A 12,473-nucleotide genomic window follows, 5' to 3' on the forward strand; every position below is an offset into this window, starting at 1 on the left:
GAATTCAATCCCTGAGCACTGCCAGGAATGGGACCTGAGTACCAAAGCCAGGAGTAAGCCTTGAGCGCCAACTGTGCCCCCAAAACAAACAAACAAACAAAAAAACCAAAAACCCTATGCCTTAATAAAGTACTTCATTTTATCAGCCAACTCTAAAACACTTGGCTTGTTGTTTCCCCTGGAGAACTATATTTGGTTTATGCCCTGAAAGGTCACAGTTAAAACAGAATCTCAGTGTTCAGGAATGGCAGCCTTGAGGTACTTTAGGGACCTGCTGGAGGGGTGCCCTCCTTTCGTAGGTCTGGGGTCAAGTTGCATGTTCACGCGTCTGTGCGTGTAGCATCAGTATACTGTTTGGGCCAGAGCTCAGTTAGTCATTTGACTTTCAGGTCCATTCCCCATCTTTTGTCTTAACTGTTTACCCAGTGTATTTGCTTTGTCTTAAAGCCCTGTAGCACTGTTGTCCCGTTGTTCGTCGATTTGCTCAAGTGGGAACCAGTAACGTCTCCATTGTGAGACTTGTTACTGTTTTTGGCATTTCGAATACGCCACGGGTAGCTTGCCAGGCTCTGCCATGTGGGCGGCATACTCTCGGTAGCTTGCCGGGTTCTCTGAGAGGGAGGAAGGAATTGAACCCCGGTCAGCTGCGTGCAAGGCAAATGCCCTACCCGCTGTGCTGTCACTCCAGTCCATCATCACTGTGTTTTATCTTATAATCAAACGAATTTGTCTTTGGAGTTTTTTGGCAGCCAGTGACGTATTAATAGGTTTTTTTGGTATTTTTTTTTGCTTTTTGGGTCACACAGCGATGCTCAGGGGTTACTCTTGACTTTGCACTCAGGAATTACTCCTGGCGGTGCTTGGGGGACCATATGGGATGCCAGGGATCGAACCCAGGTCGGCCGAGTGCAAGGCAAATGCCTTACCCGCTGTGCTATCGCTCCGGCCCCAACATTAATAGTTTAAGTAACATGGTTACAGAAGCATTTAAGCTTGTGAGATTGATGTACAAATCTCTGTAGCCCACCCCCACCCTGCCCATGGCTGCCCCATGTCACATGCAGCCCAGCATTCCTTCCCCTCCCCTGCTTGGTAATTCAAGGCCAAGGGTTTGTTGTTGTTCGATACAGTATTTCCTTGGCTTTTGTCTATAGACCATCTGCTATTTGTCCCCCTCTGACTTTGCTCAGTGTAGAACCCTCCCAGGCCAGAGTGATAGGACTGCGGGGAGGGCGTTTGTGGCTCAGGCTGACCCAGGTTCGCTCCCCGGCTTCCCATATGGTCCCTCAAGCCCACCAGCAGTGATTCCTGAGTACAGAGCCAGGAGTAACCCCTGGGCAGCATGGGATGTGGCCCCAAACCCAAAACCATAATATCTTCCAGTTATGCTGCAGTGAAATGCATTTCATCTTTTCTTAAAGCTGCATAGGATTCCATTGTGTATATAAGTCACAGCTGTGTTAGTCATCTATTTCTTTATTCTGGCTAGTGGACTAAGTGCTGCAGTACTAAAATTTGGTGGTTTGTGTGTGTGTGTGTGTGTGTGTGTGTGTGTGTGTGTGTGTGTGTGTGTGTGTGTGGTGCTGAGAGTTGAATCAAGGAGCCTCACATTTGCCACATCAGTCTGTGATCCCTGGACTTTCTTTGGTAGTTTCTGCTCAGTCCGCTAGAGGGCAGTCAAAGAAGAAAGAAGCTTGAAGGAAAACTCAGACCATTCTTTTCTTTCTCATTTTTGGCTTTAATCCCAAATTTTATTCAGTGACTCATACAAAACATTCCTGGTGAATAAACTTTAATCTTCATTTCCTCCTCTTTTTCATTCTTGTTAATCTGGAATAATGCAACTTGGTATCTGTTTGTGACTACGTGCAAACATTCTCAATTAACTATTAGCTTCCATTGTTTTGTTAAAATAGTTAAAATGTTTTGAGGTTGGAGAGACTTCAGGGATTGAGGCGCGCACCTTGCATGCCGTTGACCCTGGTTTGATCACCACATCGTCTATGGTCCTCTCGTACCTCCATGAGCGCCCCTTAGCATAGAGGCAGGAATACCAGGTGTGGCCCACACCTCCACCCCTCCTCAAAAGAAGAAACACCTACAGAAGGCACCTTGAAAGAAACAGTGCTCCTGCTTCTTGCTCCATTCAGTGGTTACAGCCCCTCTATCTGTATTCTGCTTTTCTCATTCACTTTTATTCTCTCCTGAAGAAAATGCTCAAACTGGAATCGCAGATGCTACAGGGCAGGTGCGGTGGAGCATGGACTTCTGAACCTTCATTTTCTTTCTTTTTAACTTTTGCCCCCTTGGCCTTCTTTCTTTCTTTCTTTCTTTCTTTCTTTCTTTCTTTCTTTCTTTCTTTCTTTCTTTCTTTCTTTCTTTCTTTCTTTCTTTCTTTCTTTCTTTCTTTCTTTCATTTTTTTGCTTTTTGGGTCACACCCAGCGATGCTCAGGGGTTACTCCTGGCAGTGCTTGGGGGACCATATGGGATGCCGGGGATCAAACCCGGGTCGGCCGCGTGCAAGGCAAACGCCCTACCCGCTGTGCTATCGCTCTGATGGCCATATTTCTTTCATGGGTGCCCTGGTGGCAGTGGAGGCAGAAAGGCGGTTGAGGGGTTGGAGCGATAGCACAGTGGGTAGGCCGTTTGCCTTGCACGCGGCTAACCCGGGTTCAATTTCCAGCATCACATATGGTCCCCTGAGCACCGCCAGGAGTAATTCCTGAGTGCATGAGCCAGGAGTAACCCCTGTGTATCGCTGGGTGTGACCAAAAAAAAAAAAAAGAAAGGCGGTTGAGCTAGGCAGAGGCACAGAGCACACAAGGGTCAGGCAGTCTCAACCTGTTGCTTTGTTGTTCGAGGCTGGAAGTGGAGCCCAGGGCGCAGGCAGAGAGTGTACTCTACTTCCGAGCAGCCTGACCTGTTCCTACCTCGGAGAGCAGACCGACTCTTCAGCCCTTGGGTGGGCAATACCCAGGGAGAGGCCTGCTGGAATCTGGGTTCCCCTGTGAGAACACAGAAAGTGCTCCTGCCAAATGAAGGTCTTGGCGTGCGGTTTGGACCACACCCAGTGGTACTCAGGGCTAACCCCAGCTTGTGCTTCCTGAAGGGTCATGCTGTGCTGGGGGTGCCCCCAGCTTCCGCTGTGCCAAGCTCCAGTGCCAGCCTCGTGCAGCATTATGGTCTTCAGAACCTCCAGTTCTTGCCTAGAAAGCTGTGGTAGATATTAACATTTATCCCCCTTGGTGCTAGCACAGTAGCTGATTTAAAATAGTTAATTTCCTCCTTAAATAGAAACATGTGTGTTACCTTTGACTGTTTTTTAAATTTGTTTTATTTTTATGAAGTTGTTCATGATTTATTACATTCGATATTCCAACACCAATTTCACCACCATTGCCCACCACCATTATTTCCAGTTTCCAACCATTCCTCAAGCCTGCCCCTGTAAGAGGCCCTGAATAATTTGTTTTATGTTGCTTGTTATAATTAGCTAGAAAATATAAAAAAATCTTTCCTTAGAAGCAAGTGTGTGAATGTTGTATCTCACCATGGAGCCATTAAGCCCTTATAGAAGAGATTATTAATGTTATAGTTTAAGCCTTCTATGTCTATATTTTCTTACTGGAGATTGATAGTCTTTTACATCCTAACCAGTGTGGTGTGCCTCTCCTGATTTATCAGTGGTATAGAGTTTGAGACGTTCCAGAATTCAAAAATTTTGAATGTGGTAATATAGCTGGAGTTAAATTTTTAATTGGATGGTGACTTTGGGTGTCCTGACAACAGATCCTTGCATGGGTCTGGAAGTATCTCTGCAACTTTCTGATCTGAGATTCATTTATGAGTCTCTGATCATGGCTGGTTAATGAGCTTATTTGGCACCAGAGGCAGTTCATAAGTGACTGCCAGACTTCCAGAAGAACAGGGAGATGGGGGGAGGTAGTCCATCCCTGTCTCTGTGAGAGCCTGGAGATTTTAGTCACAAAATCCACAATACCTTTGACTCTCAGCCATCCTTTCCTGTTGAGTAGTCCCTGACACTCTGCAGTGTCTCTCCATGTGTCTTTATTCTTGTTTCTGGGAGCCACACCCAGTGATGCCCAGGGGTTATTCCTGCTGTGCGCACCGGAATTACTCCTGGTGGTGCTCTGGGGACCATAATGGTTACTGGGGATCGAACCCTGGTCCAGCCACGTGCAAGGCAAGCGCCCTCCCCATTGTACTCTCCCTCTCTGCTGTTACCTTCCGAGCTGGCCTTTAGCCCGGCCTGTAACCGTATTTGTGTTTCTGTCTCAGGGTCTCCCTTCCCTCCTCATTGTAGAACCTTAGTCCTAACTTCCCCACAGTGTCTGGCGTGGCAGGCACTCATTTAGTGTTAGAAAGGAATATTTTTCAGAAATAGTAACAGTTTGGTTACACTATATGTATTAGGCTTGATTTTAGTGACTCATCTCAGTCTTTTTTGGTCTCCCAGCATCAGCTTAGGGCCTGGCTGTGGGGGAGCAGCAGGTGTGTGCTGTCCTGAATCTCTCTTCTTCCCACCCTAGCTTGCCAGCAAAGCACGGACAGAGAAGGAGGAGAAGCTGAGCCAGGCCTATGCAATCAGCGCTGGGGTCTCCCTAGAGGGCCAGCAGCTCTTCCAGACCATTCACAAAACGTAAGTTGGGGAGGCGTGGGGCTCTTGCCTCTGGGGGTGGACCAGCCTGGCTCTCGCCTGGCGGCAGGTGCACATTGCCTCTTCACCCAGAAGAGCGTGGGCCTGTGGATAAGTTGTCTCCTTCGCCCTCTAGGCTTTTTGTCTGTAAGGGTCAGTCTGTAGGGATTCGGGATATAGTGCAGTGGTAGAGTACACGTTTCATATGTATGAGTCCCTGGGTTCGATCCCCGGCAGCCCCCAAGAAACAGCAACAAAAACAAAGTTTGGGGTTTCCTTATTGCTAAAGGTCCCATCTAGTGTTCGGTAATTTAGAACCAGTGATCTGTTTTCCTTTCTATTGTTTGGTTCTTACTGGGCCTCTCTCTGAAAGCTGATGTGGTTATATTCTGACCAGCTCACTCTGCCCAGTTTACACTGGGATGAATACAGGGGAATTGGGGGGGGAGCAGAAGGCCACCTTACAGCCACTTCCTAAAAGACATTTTTGTCACAGCAGAAGTCATTTGACTCTCCCCTGGCTTCCCTAGCTGCTGAAAAACTGCAACATTTGACACCCCCCTCCCCCCCTGCCGCCTTCTGTTACCCTATTTAACCACCTGGGTCTGGTGCACAGATGGCAGCTGGCATCAGAGCCGCGGGAGGCCATGGTGTGAGTATCTGAGCACTCGCAGGTATGTGAAGGAACCCTCTCAGTGACACCAGCTGCCCCGGGGGCCGAGTGTGAGCTGCCGTGGCTCTTCCCATTCTGGAAGGTGCCCAGCTGCTGGATTGCCGAGAGGGGCCTGTGAGGAGCCCCTTCTGGGATGAGGACAGCCTAGCACAGTTCCAGCGGGTCCACGCTCCTGGTTTTCTAAACAGGAGAAACTCCCCCTAGGCCGAATGAACGCCCCCGGAGTCCAGCCACTGGGTCAGACCCGTTCATCTCCTTGTGTATCAGCTGTGACTGCTTTTGCAGTGCAGCAGCTTCAGCGTCAGGTCCCAGAGACAGCGACCTCACTGCCCACAAAGCCAAAACTGTTTGCCGCCCAGTCCGGGCAGGTGACTCAAAGAGCTGCAGTGCATGCTTGGCACGTGGGAGCCAGGTGTGATTCCCCATGCTGTGCGGTCCCTCACGCCCTGTAGGCTGATGACCCAGCAGGTGCCACGGTGGGAGGGGTGCCCACGCAGTGCTGGATTTAGCACCCCAAACAGCTACAGCAAATATGTGTGCGCGAGTGCACAATTCTTTTTTTGTTTGTTTTTGTTTTGGGCCAGACCCAGCAGTGCTCAAGGCTTACTCTTAGCTCTGTGCTCAGGGACCGTGGACTGTCTGCTCCTGGTGGGCTCGGGGGAACCATATGGGTACCAGGGATTGAACCTGGGTCAGCTGATTGTAAGGCAGTCTCCCTACCAACTGTACTAATTATGTGTATACAATCTTTTTTTTTTTTTTTCTTTTTTGGTCACACCTGGTGGTACACATGGGTTACTCTTGGCTCTGCACTCAGGAATTACTCCTGGCAGTGCTTGGGGGACCATATGGGATGGTGGGAGTCGAACCCAGGTCAGCCTCATGCAAGGCAAACGCTCTACCCACCGTAGAGCTCCGGCCCAGTGTATACAATCTTGACCCATTATGGGAAAAATAGATACATGCCAGGCCGGGCATGTATCTCAATGGTTAGAACACTTGCACTGAAAAAAACAAACGTGGTTTCAGGGAGCTCGCTTCAGAGGCTGGAGTATAGGCCAGAGTGATGGGACCGCGTGGAGGCACTCACCCTGCCAGTGGCTGACTGGGGATCATTTCCTGGCATCCCATATGGTCTCCCGAGCACCTCCAGAAGTAATTCCTGAGTGCAGAGCCAGGAGTAACTCTCGAGTACTGCTAGATGTGACTCAAAAGCCCAAGAAGAGGGGGAAGCTGAGGCATGTACTCTGCATGCTCCCCACCACTGCCAGAGTGAGCCCTAAGCACTGCTTAATATGACCCAAAGAGAAAAGTATTTGCCAGTCTCTCTCCTGGGCTGCAACTTAAGTTGAATATGGCAGTTTGAAAGTATTGTGTAGTGTTTATAACTCAATTTTGGTTTGCCATTGAGTTTTCTAAGGTTTTCCAAGTTCTAATACTTTGGAGTAACTTCTTTGGGCTCTCCACAGAAAAAAAATATGCACTTATTGTGATCACTCTTCTAGCTGGTGATGCCTGAACAAGTTTCTTAGCTCTTGCTTCCTGTGGCCTGCTGGCACCCATGAGCTGGCGTTACTCAGCCTCAGGCAGGAGGTGCGGGATGGCTGCTAGAAGTAACTTTCACCTGCTTGCTTTTCCTTCCAGCATTAAAGACTGTAAATGGCAAGAAAAAAACATCGTAGTCATGGAAGAAGTTGTTATTACACCCCCATATCAAGTGGAAAACTGTAAAGGCAAAGAGGGGAGTGCACTGAGCCATGTACGCAAAATAGTAAGTAAAGGAGGGGTGCGGCTTCACCTTGGGGGAGTCCCAGCCTTCCCCACACTGCCGCATCCCTCCTGCTGCCTCTCTGCACTAGGCGTCTGCAGCAGTGCCTGGGACACTCCTTTCGGGCGGCATCGGTGGGCGGCCTCACAGAAGGCGGGTCTCAGCCTTATGTCCTCTACACCGTGGCTTCTGGAATCAGCCAGATTCTGCAGTGTTGGGCCTGAACCCAATCGCTGCTTCTCTGGCTCTTTAGGAAGGGCTAGCTAGGTGGCATCTCTGACGTATGACTCTCCAGTTCCAGCGTTTGTAAAATCAAACGGCACCAAGAGAACAACATCACGTTGCTTAATCCCTGACTGGCTTTTTCATTCTGTGCTTGCGAAGAGGCCTTGATAATCTTCCATGTCTGTTGTAGCTTATGGAACCACCTTCTTCTAGCCCAATTTAGCTCAGACTGCAAACGTGGTAAGCAGCCACCTTCCTGTGGCTGGGAGAGCGAACCCGCAGCCAGGGCACAGGGGTCTGTGGACTCGGGCCCGTCACGGGGCTGTTGACGCGTGGAGTGAGCTGGCCTGGCTGTCTCCTTCGCTGACATTGGCTGCGTGGTCTCTTGCAGGTTGAAAAACATTTTAGAGACGTGGAAAGCCAAAAGATCCTGCAGCGTTCACAAGCCCAGCAACCACAGAAGGAGGCTGCCCTGTCATCCTGAGTCCACACACACGGAGACTCTTCCAGCGTCCAGCCACGGAGGCGGCGGTGGCGGCTTCGGCGGAGGCAGGCCGGGGGAGGGAAGGGATCCTATATTTCTGGCTGGCTCTTGTTAACAGAGGGCCAGCGTTTCCAAATCTTAGACTTGAACAAACAAAACACCCAACAAAAACAGAACAAGAGAATAATTTAAAAGTTGAATCATTACTTGACTAACAGACTTCGGTCCACCATGTCCTTTTCACAGCCCCCCTCCTGGAACAGTCACCTTGTTAATTTTATTTTTGAAAATTCCTTTTCTGCTCCACCCTTTCTCCTCTGACGTTCCTTTCCCAGCCTGTCCCTGGCATTCTGTTTTTACACAGGTGTCCACACTTGCCTTCTGAGTGGTTGAAAGATACTTTTACATCTCTTCCAAAATAAAAGTAACAAGCTGACTGTGACATTAAACCTAGAGGAGAGCAGCAGAGTCTCACTTGAAAGTTTTGGATTTCTTTTTCCCCCCACCCCTACCCCAACCCCCCCCCCTTTTTTTTTTTTTTTGCACAGGGCATGGCTTGAATTAGTTTTATTTTTCTTAACTTTAAATATATATATGAAAATATATATTAAAATGTTCTCTAAATATTTTCTGCTTCTTGCAGGTCTCTTTTTACTAGATCATGGCCGTTCTTCCCACCTCCTTCCTCTGAAAATGAACAATGCGTTGCCCTCCTCACCGCCCCTAGCCAGGCAGCTCACTTGACTGGGTTCCCACGACACTCGCCTGTGGCACTCTGTGTGCGGACGGGATTCGGCCGGGCGAGTCCCTGATGGGCCTGGAGTCAGTTCCCTGTGTACAAGTCTCACACGGGCCAGACCCTCAGGATGCTCCTTCTGCCTTTCGTCTTACTTGATGGTACTAGAAGCCCCTCCTGGCCACCTCCTGCCTCCCAGGTGGGGAGCCCCGCTGCCCCTGTCCCCTGCCCTCTGCCGGGAGAGCTGTCTGCAGGGCACGTCTCACATCCTCCTCGAGGGGTGATTTTCTTTTACAAGAAACTTGGACTCCGCGGATCTGAGTCTCTCACAGTCGCTACCCAGAGGCTTTGGCCCAGGAGAAAGCTTGAGGGACCTATAATTTCTCTTCTGCCAAATCCTCTTCTTATCCCCCGCCTCCCCCTTGAACATTTTACAAGCTTATGACAGTTTGTATGTGCTCAGCCGATGGGCAGAAAACCTGGAAAGATTTTCTGGACTGCAGCCCACTGCCTGTCTGGTGTGAGTAACCTACTGAGAGCTAAAACTGGCACCTGTTGTCCCCGCGCTGCCAGGGCACTGTCATGGGGCAGAGTGCCACGTTTGAGTATCAGGCACTGAGTGGGCTGTGGGCGATGCTCACGAGACCGGCTCGAGCTTTTGGGGGTAGAGGGGGGGTTAATGACAATTTTTTTTTTTTTTTTGGCCATGATCTCTTTCCCTTTCCTTTTTTCTTTTTTCTTTTTTTTTTGTAATTAAATAAATGATCAAAATTAAATAATTCAAGCCCTGCCTTCCAAATGAAATTTTTTTTTAAGTATTGTTTAGCAAAAACAATAAAACCCAAATTTTTTTAACCATCACTCATGTCTTGGGTTTGTGCATGCTGGAGAGCCCCGGGGAAAGGGGTCCGAGGTGCGTGTACTTGGCTTGGCCCCGCCTTCAGAGTCTCTGCTCTCTCCGGCCCCTGAGAACTCATCTGAGATACGGTGCTGAGTATGTTCTGTAAAATGGGAATCCCACGGGGCCCAGAGTGATCCCACGGCAGGTAGGGCATTTGCGTTGCTCGTGGCTGACCTAGGTGCAATCTCCAGCAATCTCATCCCCCCAGGAGTGATCCCTGACCACCTCCGGGGGTGCAGGAGATAGTATTACAGGTGATGCACTTGCCTTGCAGCTGATGCAGATTTGCTCCCCTGTACCCCATAATATCCTGAGCCCACCAAGAGTGGTCCCTGAGCACCATCAGGTGTGACCCCAAAAACTGCCCCTCTCCCAGAAGATGGGTATCCTATGGGGAGAATCATAAGTGGATTTAGAGGCTTGGGGGGTGGTAACTGGGGTACACACATGAGCTGGTCTGTTACAGGACTGTTGGGAGGCACACTGGGGAAATCTTGAAAATATAAGTGGTTTTTGTTTTTTTGAGGTTTTTTTTTTTTTTTGTCTTGTTTTGTGGGCTGCACTCAGCAGTGCTCAGGATTTACTTCTGGTGGTGCTCAAGGGACCGTATGGGATGCAGGGGGTTGAACCTCGGTCAGCTGCGTTCAAGACATGCCCCACCTGCTGTTCTATCACTCCGGCCCCATTAGAAATGTCCGTTTTTCCATCCATCTGCTGTGGTAGTGTTTGACTCAGTGCCTGGCCCTGAGTCTCCGTGGCATCCTATAGACTTGTGGAGAGGGCCCCAGGGGAGCCGAGGGGCAGCAGAATGTCATGCCTGTCAGCGACACTGAGAGGCCTGAGCAGTGACGGGACAGAGCCGGCCAGGGAGGATGCCCACAGTCTCTTGGGCTGTGAAAAGAAGCAGGAGCCCAAGCGTTTGCAGGGCGGGCTTGTTGCGGGAGCGGGGGTGGGGACAGGAGCAGCTCCCCAGCGGTGCCGGGGCCTAGGACCCACTGAGGCAACTGGCCAGATGGTCCAGGACTGAACTGGGGCCCCCAGGGCTCCACCGGCAGCATTGAGGGTTATGTGTTGCTAGGGTTCGAACTCCGCTCCTTTCTCCTTCTCCCCAGTCTCATCCCATTTTGTAGATTGTTTTGTTTGTTTTGGTCACACCAGACGATGCCCAAGGGTCACTCCTGGCTCTGCATTCAAGAATCACTCCTGGTGGTGTATGGGGGAACCATAGGGGATGCCAGGAATCGAGCCCTGGTCGGCTGTGTGCAAGGCGAATGCCCTACCCGATGTACTATTGCCCTGACCCAATGTTTTTTGTTGGGTTTTTTTTGTCTTGGGTTTCATACTTGGCTGTGCTCAGGACTTACTCCTGGTTCTGCACTCAGGAGTTACTCCTGGCACTGTTTGGGGCACCATATGGAGTGCCAGGTTTTGAACTCAGGTTGACCTCCTGCAGGGAAATCACCTTACCTGCTCTGTTATCTCTCCATTTCATGTTTCATTTTTAGCTATACTTTTTTTGTTTGTTGTGGGTGCATGCCCAGTGGTGCTCAAGAGTTGTTCCTGGCTCTATGTTCAAGTGTTGCTTTTGGTGGTGGGACTCTCAGCTCTGCCCAGGAGTTGCCCCCAGAGATGCCTTTCAGTTCGGAGCCCATGGTCTCATCAGAACGGCCCCCTGTGGCTCTAGCTTCCATTGAAAGTTTCGTGTTTCACACCCGCCCTCAGTGCTGGGGCTGGCATCTGGCGGGGGCTCAGGGAATCGTGCACTGAGAACTGAAGGAGGTTTGACCACATGCAAAGCAAGTGCCTTAGCCTCTGCCTTTCTCTTTTTTGACTCTAGCTTTAGCATTTGAAATAATGTGTGCAGGGGGTGGGGGACACACACAACGAACAGTTTTTGTTTTGTTTCTTGGCAGAGCCAGGGATGGAGCCGAGGGCCTCATCCGTGCAACACCAGTGTGGAGGTGACTTGGAGGCCTTGTGCGCGGCTTTCCACACAGGCGCTCCAGGTTTCATCCTCGGTACCAGCAGTCTCCCAGTACTGCCGGGAGCAATGCCCTGAGCACCACCAGATTGGCCCCCAACCACACACCCCCCCCCCGTTTTTTTTCTCCAAAGTTATCTCTGATGGCACTGGCTAGGGCACTTGGTAAATCCTTGGCATCGTCCATGGTTTCCCCAAGCACCATCAGAAATGATACGAGCCCAAAGCCAGGAATGAGCCCCAGCATCACCGGGTGTGGCAAAAAAAAAAAACAAACACAAAAACAACCACTATCCCACACCCCAGGCACCTGCTTTGTGAGCCTCCTAAGCCAGCACCTCAACCTCTCTGGCCTCAGTCCCACCTCTGCGCGGGGGCCCCTTCCTTTATCACTTGATACCACGCGTCATTTTAGTTGAGCCCCACTAGGGCTAAGTGACATGTTGGGAGCGCCATTGTTGCCAGTGTGGCAGAGCTGGAACAGAACCCCAGGCCTCACGTGCTCACGGGCTTGGGGCGGTGACTTAAGGGACTGAAGCACGTGGTCTCCATTAGGGAGCTCCAGGTTTGCTCCCGGGCAGCGCTGCCTGGGTTAATGCCAGCCCCGGGCTGGGAGCGGCCCTGAACACTGCCTGGTGTGCTCCAAACGCCACCCAACTCCCTCAGAAATAAATAACGCCCTGTGATTTTCCAAATGGATGACACATGAACGGCTACTTTCCTCTGCATCTGCCTGGTGTAGATTGGAACTGGGAGCTACTGAGAGCAGACACTGCCTGCCCCCAGCTGGACGAGCATCTCTCTGGCATGAGCGCCACAGCGGGAGCTCCGCTGATCCTGCGGGCTGGCTCGGCCGCCCCGTCCACATTCCCACTCCAGCAGCCTGGACAGACTGTCCCTGCTCCAACACTTGCATTGACTGAGACCTCATTGCTGTGACGAGTGACACTTAATCGCTGCCGGGTGTCCTTTGGTCCTCAGGCAGCTCATTCCTAGAAGAGGCATGACCTCAAGTCTGCCGCTGTCTTTCCATGATGCCTTTTCTTG

At 50.6% G+C, this 12,473-nt stretch overlaps 1 protein-coding gene across 1 annotated transcript in view; it reads left to right on the forward strand.

Moving 5' to 3' along the window:
• LSM12 (LSM12 homolog) overlaps positions 1-9,405 on the forward strand; it is a 35,251-nt gene extending 25,846 nt beyond the window's left edge. Inside the window, exons 3-5 of the mRNA XM_055133286.1 lie at positions 4,552-4,661; positions 6,976-7,102; positions 7,716-9,405. Coding sequence (XP_054989261.1) covers positions 4,552-4,661; positions 6,976-7,102; positions 7,716-7,808 — 330 coding nt within the window. The 3' untranslated portion in view covers positions 7,809-9,405. The remainder of the gene's footprint in view (positions 1-4,551; positions 4,662-6,975; positions 7,103-7,715) is intronic.
• Positions 9,406-12,473: the final 3,068 nt, after the last annotated feature.

This window comes from Sorex araneus, chromosome 3, assembly GCF_027595985.1.
Source record: "Sorex araneus isolate mSorAra2 chromosome 3, mSorAra2.pri, whole genome shotgun sequence".
NCBI classification, from domain to species: domain Eukaryota; kingdom Metazoa; phylum Chordata; class Mammalia; order Eulipotyphla; family Soricidae; genus Sorex; species Sorex araneus.